The 9,435-nt window shown below is 40.6% G+C and overlaps 1 protein-coding gene across 1 annotated transcript in view; it reads right to left on the bottom strand.

The window, feature by feature from the left end:
* Nucleotides 1-7,193, bottom strand: part of LOC124118565 (myosin essential light chain, striated adductor muscle-like) — a 40,038-nt gene extending 32,845 nt beyond the window's left edge. The window contains exon 1 of the mRNA XM_046480745.2: nucleotides 7,008-7,193. Coding sequence (XP_046336701.1) covers nucleotides 7,008-7,044 — 37 coding nt within the window. The 5' untranslated portion in view covers nucleotides 7,045-7,193. The remainder of the gene's footprint in view (nucleotides 1-7,007) is intronic.
* Nucleotides 7,194-9,435: the final 2,242 nt, after the last annotated feature.

The following is a 9,435-nucleotide window of genomic DNA, read 5'->3' on the forward strand; positions in this document are numbered from 1 at the left end:
GTTGGCCCCCTATTTTATTTTTTTTACAGAAACAACCAACTACATCTAAATTAAAAAAGAAGTCCCAGTGAGATGGGAGTTTCAGTAACCGAATCTGTGGATTATCTAGATTTGCTTTATTTGTACTTTAGCATTACAGCAACAAATGGCTGGGCGAAACGGAAAGTATTACATTCTTCAGTGTGAAAATTTATAATTTCATTTCAGTGAACACAACTGATATTTCACTGCTGTGAACATAGCGGAACTACTGCCATACAAGAGTGACCTCCCCTCAAATTGTCTCCCTTTATCGTAAGTGTAATCCCGTACACAAACTGTTGACGAGCTTTTCACGTTAGTTCAACATGGAAAAATAATGACAGATGGTCATTAATGGAGGTAATATCGTTTCTTGCCGTTTGTCACTCTCTTGAATATGTTTCGATTATAAATTGTAAATATCCCATTTAACTCTTCAATCGAGACTTCGATTCGCAAAGCGCCCCATTTTTGTTACTTGACCAGCGTGTATTCATTCGCTTCCAACAGCGGTCTCGTAGTTTTCATTTTCTATTAAAGATGATTTTGTATATAATCATATCTATGTGTATGATACAGAATTTTCGTGACCCTTTTATGTTACTTTACTAGATTTTGTAAACACGAAACCACTTTTTTACTCGCAAATACAAGGGGTGGTGAACAGTCCCTGTGTGTTAGGTAGGGAGAATTTACGTTTCAAGGTTATACATTTGTAATGAAATAATTTAATTTTCCGGGAGAAAACTACACAAAAAGTATGTAATAAAACAGGATATTTCATGTGTCGAGTGAAATATCAAGTTTCTTCTTATCTCATCTCTCATGTCATGGCTACGCCACATGTGAAAATATCTCCTTGTCCCCCGTCACGAGATAAGGGAAACATGATATTTCACTCGACACATGGAATATCCTCTATATATGCTGTGGCTGAATAGCGTATTTCTTGACAGTTTATTCAGTGAGCGAAGGAGTGATTAGGTTTAACGCTCCTGTGAACAGTATCGGATGGATGAGCGATATAGTCTTAGACCTTTACAACTATGTTAAACCCACGAACCAGGTATGGTGCGGACAAACCCAGAAACATAATCAATGAGAATTTGAGATTCGAACCCACGACCATAGTTTCTGGCACACCTAACGGACCCATCTTGCACAGCGAATTGCGTCGCCTGAGACGACTATGCGACCGGTGCCTTCTTGATGTAATCAGTGGGATTGGCTACGTCTGGATATCATAGGGAATATAGAGCATGTATATCCTTACCTATATTGTAAAGTGTTCGTTGGTTAACACCCCACTCGGTAATATTCCAGCCATATAACGGCGTCCAGTTAATAATCGAGTCTAGACCAGACAAACCATTGATTCATATAATGAGCCATGTTCCACTCCGTCGGGGCGGAAGCAACCAATTCATCGACCCTGAACCAGGAAGTTGCCTCTTACCTAAAGCATAGGCTGCCGGAGACATTATTCTAACCCGGAATCCCCTAAAGGGCGCTGTATATAATGATATTGTCAAGACTATAGTCAAATAAACTAGACCCGTGAAGATACGGGGTAGAATAGGTCTTCAGCAACCTATGCTTGCCTTAAAAGGCGACTAACGGTATCGGATGGTCAGGCTCGCGGACTTGGTTCATGCATGTCATCGTATCTCAATTGCTTGGATCGATGCTCATGTTGTCAATCACTGGATTGTCTTGTCCAGACTCGATTATCTACAGACCTCGGTCATATAGCTGGAATTGTTGAGTGCGATGTTAAATAACAAACACAAAAAAAAAATAAGATCAGTGTTTATGTGCACATGAACTAACCGCTACCCTCAATATTACGTATCTGGATCTATGCAGGTTCGCGTAAGCATTCAAAAGATCTTGACACTAATTCAACAATGTGCTTTTATTCGAATGCCAGGATTGTGCGTTTATGTACGTTTGCCATGTCCATTATCCACCGGTGCCAGCGTTCCATGCATCTCAGGGTGTATTTCAACTACCCGAAGGAACAAAAGTTAATGACAACCCAAAATAGTAACACACTTCTTAGACTTGCAATCAATATAGTAAGACATTCAGAAAAAAGTGAAAAATCCGACTCCTTGTATATGATAATGTACAAGAATGCACTTCAATACGTGTAAAACTTAGTACACGGCGCTTAACGAAACACAGTATACAATGTCTCAGTATATTAGCCGCTTGGCTACAACAAACGAATAAGTATGTTTGTCTGTGTCTGAAACCACATTGGAATTTATCCAACGCATTAGCTCAACCTCCATCTGGTTTCAGATGGGTATAACTATATAGGAATCGGTGAGATCGGGCTCTTTTTCATCGGGATTTGTATCACGCAGTAGCAGTTTTCACGGCATTTCCTTAAACCTTACATTTTGTTTCAAGTCACGACACGTTGGTATATACACACTATTATCCAGTAATTAGTATTTATATGTTTGTGTATCCTAGGAAACTTATCCTGCCAATTTCTTCAGAGCTTATCTCCTTATAACCTGTCTTTCTCGTTTCTAGAAGCATCTCCCCCACCCCCATCTCTCCCTCCCCAACACGTCCCTCGCCCCCATAAACGAAAGTACTAGATTCACCGCTGTCGTCACGTGAACCGAATTCCACTAACAAGTTTTTCAACACTGAAATCTAAGTTGGCGATTTAAGTATTTAGTGATTCAAAACTTAAACCAATCCTGCTAATTAAGAAGCGGAAAAATGTTTCACACATGTTGCACGACATCTACCACTCGCGCTAGCCCGGCTGAAGAAAAGCCTGAATATGGTAGTGTATCCTCTCTATCACTGGGAAGAGCTGTAGCCTATCCCGTTAATATGTAAACACATACCTTCGTTTCCAATAACGTTTTTGGTGAAAGGGCTAGAAAGTGTGAATTTTTAAGTTAAATTCAGGGACAGTTTTTTAAAGAACCTGCGTGGGCAGTCAAATCTTTGGGGAACCCTGGGGGATTCTGCGTTACAGGGGGATTCTTGTTTGTCTTAAGAGATGAGTGAGTGAGTTAAAATTTAACGTCGCAACGGCAATATTTCCGCCATACAGCGACGAGACCAAGTTATATTCACAACTGGTTCATATATATATACAAAGTTATATTTAAAAACATTTTTCTTAAAGAGATGAAGAAATGGATATCGCGTTACGTTTGATCACTTGGTTGATTGCGTTTTGTCGTATCTTTCGTGTGTCCTTTCTCATGCTTTCAGTCAGTTTCTGATCTTGTAGCTTAAGTTGATGCGGACTTAAACAACATTCATTCACTCACAGAATGCATACGTTAAATATCGGACATATGTTGTTTTCAGTGCATAAAATCAAGTACGTCATAAGTACTGTATGAATTTTTAAGTTGTTTTTTGGGGGGTTTTACGCTGCACTCAACAATATTCATGATGTATGACGGCGGCCTGCAAATAATCCTATCTGGACCAGACAATCCAGTGATTGTGAATGTGAGCAACCATCCACGCACTCGGGGAACGATGAAACGCAAAAAACAATTCACCGAGCCTGACAACCAGATCTTGACATCGGGCCGCCTCTTTCGACCAGCTTGGTAGATTTGGACCAAATCTAATCCAGGATCCCCACGAGACGTGTGAAGTGAATGATGTAAGTTTGAAGGTGATTCAGTTATGTCAAGACATTTCACGAAAGTAACAAAGTTGGTGTATATTTTCCTCTTTGGTGAACCGTGTTTGGTTATTGATTGATTGAGGCAGTAGGGATTTACGCCGTTTTAAGCAATATTCCAGCAATATCACGGCAGGTGACACCGGGAATTGGCTTCACACATTGTACCCATGTAAGAAATCGAACTCGGTCTTTGGTGTGACCAGTCAACGCTTTAACCACTAGGCTATCACAGTACCCCCATAAATATTAAAGAGACATTGCTGTCATTACAAGTGAGCGAACGCGTTGAGGTGTTGACGCAGTATCACAGTCGAGGGAAAGTGACGCAATTCTCAGGGCTTTAGGATGAAATCCAAAAACACATGTGTGGTGCCGACAAATCATGGAATGTGGGATTTGAACTCACGACCCAGCGGCCGTCACGAAAACACGGTTCAAATGATAACAGCAAATCTGAATGGGTTAAATGGAAGAACATCATGCTTGGTGTTAACAAGACTTCCTGCTAGGGGTCAGGCGATTATGTACGCCAGTTTGGGCACCCAGCCAGCGTTGTGTTATGCATGTTCATGTGTGCAACGCAACATACTGCGGCTAGCAGAATCCGACTTCCGGTGTAAAGACACCGGGTTTTACGAAAAGTCGAAACTTACGAAAAGACGAATGCCGGAATACGAATTGTTCAACCTTAAATTATAGTATTCGTCCTTAAAGAATGCCATAAAAGTGGAATCTTTTTCTCCGATAGGATATCTCTATCGTATCGGAGTAAACGATCTGAGATTACATTATTAACAGCGCGAGTGCCAAAATTCGAACTTAAAATAATTAATGAGATCCCGTTTACTCTCAAGATACACACCTGGGCCCACTTGCACAAAGCGAACTTAGCGATAAGGCTAGTGTAAGCCTATGTTAGAGTGCGGGAGTTACGATCATCATAGCGCTAAGATCGCTTTGTGCAAGTGGGTCCTGGTCTCAGACTTGACCTGATAACGTTTCCAGGTCGTAATTTGTCTGAGACTGCTCTGTGATCTAGTGGTAGAGCGTCCGCCCGGAGAGCGGAAGGTCCGGGGTTCGATACCCGGCCGCGTCATACCAAAAGACGTTAAAAGATGGTACTTGTTGTTACCCTGTCTGGCGTTCGGCATTTAGGGGCTAAAACAAGGAGTGGTCGGCTCGGAGTCAGTATACTGTGTCTGAGTGGGGTATTCATGTTAAACTGCGGCATGGTATCTCAGTGGGCTAGCACTATAAATCGGCATCAGTCCGGACTAGTACAAGCAGCCATACACACACACACACACACACACACACACACACACACACACACGTGCGTGCACGTCGCTATATAAGTGCAATAATCTTGGACGCGACGTTAAACCCAATTTCACCTCACCTCACCGTAATTTGTTTGGATTATCATTGAAATATCTGTTTATCGACGGGTGGCTTCGTGACCAATAAGAAGCCAAAACGGTTGTGTCGAGTTATACTATCCTGATGTTGTTTCGAGAAAAACAATTAAAACCGAATACACTTCTTGGCCTTCGAACCCGTGTTGGTATCAAATCAGCGTTCACTGGTGTCAACACGGTTATAATCGATTACAATCTGCGTCACACAGAGCTCTCGTCACACATTAAATTGATATACTAAAATGTTAAACAAAGCGAAGTTTACCTATTCCCTCACCCTCTGCTGTCGACCTACGCATGTTGAGAAACTGTTACGTCGCAATTAATTATATTCCACAAGATGGGGGCACCGAGAATTAGCTTTACTCATTGTATCTATGTGGGGATCGAACCTGTGTCTTCGGCGTAACAGATGAACACTGTAATATGCTACCCAAAGCTGATATGAACTGAAATTGAATCTTGGTACAGGATAATGATCTTAACACTGCAATGTATTTTTGGCAAATCGCAAAGCCGCCAGTTAATCGGACACATTTGAGTGAGTGAGTTGTGTTTAACGCCGCTTTTAACAGTATTATAGTTATATCACGGCGTGTCTGCTTAATGTGGGAGGAAGACCCGAAGAGATGCAGGTCTCAGACGTTTACCACTTCGGTGAAACCCACGAGCACGGGTATGGTGCTGACAAACCTAGAAACATAATCGGGGCGAACCGGGATTCGACCCCACAATCATAGGTTTCTTGCGTACCCAAGGGAAGCAACTCTGCACAGCAAATTGCGGCGCCTTAGACGACTGGGCCACCCGTGCCTCTCCCAGGCACATGTAACAGATAAGGAGACCCCGCCTTCAAATACCAATAGTGACATGTCGACGTGTTCCAAACATATCGCCATTATATGTGGGGGTGCAGCCTTATTAGGAGTGAGCCTCGTGTCTCAAATTATATGGTAGACTTGCACAAGTCTCTAAAGCAATGATTATTACTTTAAACCATAATTTCTAGATTATAAAATAAGAACATTTTTTCCCCCAAAAGACTGGCGTACTGTCCGCTTATCTACACTTGCCTATTACACTGAAAGAATTACTATACATCAATGGATTTATCACTCAGTACAGACTTGGAGCAAGGCTAGTTATATGGTGATAATCGCTTGATGTGCGGGGGAAAAAAGCAATTTAAAAAACCATGTGAATCATGATTTGAATGTATCTTTGTTGAATTTGAGTCAAACAGCCCCGTGTCTGTATTAAAACTTTGTTCAGCACTGATAAGGTCCCGTTATCTGGCTTAATTACGTCACTGCATCATTTCGCTATATGGTGACACTTTCTTAGATGCTCTCTACATGATAGTAACCTGACAGTATTTATTTATATATATAATATTACCATTATGATAATTAAAGAAGAATAATATTTTAATATATTTTTATCCAGGCCTCTGTAATCATTTGTCTGGATACACCAGGTTCAAATTTAACATGTCATTGATAAAACGCGCTTAGGCACATTCAGACGTCCACGATCTTTAAAAACTGTCCTCTTTAATGTCACGGTAGATATATCGATAGTCTATGAAGAATTATATTACAAAATACATTTCTTTCTTCAAAACAAATTGGTTTCCTAATGTGAAATGAGAAATTGCCAGGATATGGCCTGCAAGATATTTCTTTTAATAACCTACATTGGTTATAATTTTAAAAAACAGATACCCAATAATTATACAGACCCCCGAAACATCACTAATTAAGCGCACCCCCGGCCCATTTCACAAGTACATGTATTCAACACGTTGCTTTAAACCCCTGTAACGCATTTCAAAAACACGTCATCGTTAAAATATTTGAAAGAAAAAAGTTATCTCTCCCAAATCTTACCTTCCAGTTCTTCCCTCTCTTCCCGGGACATGGACATAACGACTGAGGGAAGCTACAGTGTGGAGACAAACGGAAATGGGGTCTAAATTTCCTCAAACTAGGACCGAAAAGCGTCTACACTCTGGGCATATTCCACAAAGTCTCCCTTGCTAGATACTAAATCTCACTCCTCGCTAAACACCAGGCGCATGTCACGGACTTTTTAGTTGGATGGACGAGTCCAAGTTTCCGGGAGGATCAAGGGAGATAAAATTTATTAAAATCAAAATTTACAGATACCATTTCAATTAGAGGCTGATACATCGATAAGAGTAAGTGGTTGGTGATATTTGTAGATATATTATCAGCAATCTCGGGTAAATATATCCATTCATTCCAAACTGGACACACGATTATAGATTTTCCATTCAGAGAACTGACCTCTCACCCCTAGATGAAATGGACCGGTCTAACAACGAGGTCTCTAGATAAACCACGTTAGATGAGTAGAGGACGGGAGGGTGATATAGAAGCGGGGAGTGAAGGTAGGGGTGGGGAGATGAGTTTGACAGGTCTGGGGATCAAGAATGCCACTACCACTCCAGATTTGAGGAACGCCAGGTCTATGCAACTACTGCACTCGATCGCGGAATTTTACAGGATTACATGGAGTGATAAACCCAAGGAGTATGAACTTGAGTAGGTTTTAATCATCTTTAAATTTAATAGTATACAGACTTTGAAACGTTAATGACCATCTTATGCTTAGCATCCCCTAAAATCATTTTCGTTTGGGGTAATTAAAAATGGAAAAGATGTTAAATTGAAAACTAAACGTGAAATATGGACTTTTAATGGAAAGCAGAATAAATTAAAAGAACGGATTCTGCTATAGATACTGATCTACCTTAAGTGCTATTTCATAAATACGTTATTATAATGATCAAGAATATGCTTTTTGAGAAAAAAACCAATAAAACAGTAAATAAATATAATTTGTATACACATAGGATTTTAAACGTTTCCGATTGTAACGTAGGGGAAATTATCTGGGACGAGTCTGCACCCCCTGATGATCAGATATATGTTCCATCCTAGGAAGTGATAAGAAAGCCATGGATTTTTTTAAAAGATGTTTGGTCTGCTGGGTGAACGCGTGTATAAAAAAGTAACCCCGGTGACCTGAAAAATGAAAACGCAAGTTTATACAGAAGAAATATTATTACAGCAGAACCATCTTGATCGATGCTCATGATATCAATCACTGGATTGTCTGCTCCAGACTCGACTATTTACAGACGGCCGTCATATAGTTGTAATATTGCTGAGTGTGGCGCTAAACAACAAACAAACAAACAAAATCATACGTGTAAATATTAGTGTCCTTGCTATAGATCAAGCAGAAACATGTTGTTACCGATATACTATCATCGTTATCCATCAAGACAGAAGCTTATAGATTTGATGCCAACAAGAGATAGAAAAGCTTTGAAAGGTTTAGCCATTTCAAAAGAAATTTAATGATATAAATTGAAATTCCACAATTGATGTAAAGTCATGATATGGATGCAGTATCGTAGATTTTCATCAGGGCAGAATCATGTGGATTTGTAGCTTGATGTCCATTTATGAAACACTCCTAGCGATATCCGTACTGTCACTAAGAGTTTTTAAAGGCGATTCAATTGAAAATGTTATGATTAATGGTAAGTGACCTTAAGGAATTCCTGATAAATGTACATTATAAATTTCTATACCACACACCATTGGCTATGTGTTAGTCCTGCACCATCACTGTGAAATATTTTATTTTATGAAAAAACAACAATCTAGAAACGCATACAAAAGCAAGTCTAGCCAGCTCTAGCTAGCTCCGTTCCACATGAGTGAGTGAGTGAGTGAGTGAGTTTGGTTAAACGCCGCTTTTAACAGTATTCCAGTTATGTCGCGGCGTGTCAGCTTAATGTGAGAGGACAGCCCGAAGTGATGCAGGTCCCAGACGTTTACCACTTCTGTGAAACCCACGAGCACGGGTATGGTGCTCACAAACCTAGAAACATAGTCGGGGCGAACCGGTATTCGAACCCACAATCATAGGTTTCTGGCGCGCCCAAGGGACGCAACTCTGCACAGCGAATCGCGGCGCCTTAGACGACTGGGCTACCCCGTTCCACGTGAAATCAGCATAGGGATATTTATTTTTTTAGAATCAAGAAGGATATTGTGTAATATAAGATTTTATAGACTACATGTTAGTCTAGCTATGTGTGTAAGATTGTACTCCGGGCCACGGGGCCTCCAACACTATAACAAAACTATCTGTCTGTCAACTAGCGTTCCATACAAGTGAATACTCCCAAGTATACTCCCCAGGGTGATGAGAATGAAAAAGGTCAAGTGCACACTGATCCATTGAGCGGAGTAATAATGCAAGCGCTTCGAGCATACA

This window comes from Haliotis rufescens, unplaced genomic scaffold (assembly GCF_023055435.1).
Source record: "Haliotis rufescens isolate VD_foot unplaced genomic scaffold, xgHalRufe1.0.p SCAF_9, whole genome shotgun sequence".
Lineage (NCBI taxonomy): Eukaryota > Metazoa > Mollusca > Gastropoda > Lepetellida > Haliotidae > Haliotis > Haliotis rufescens.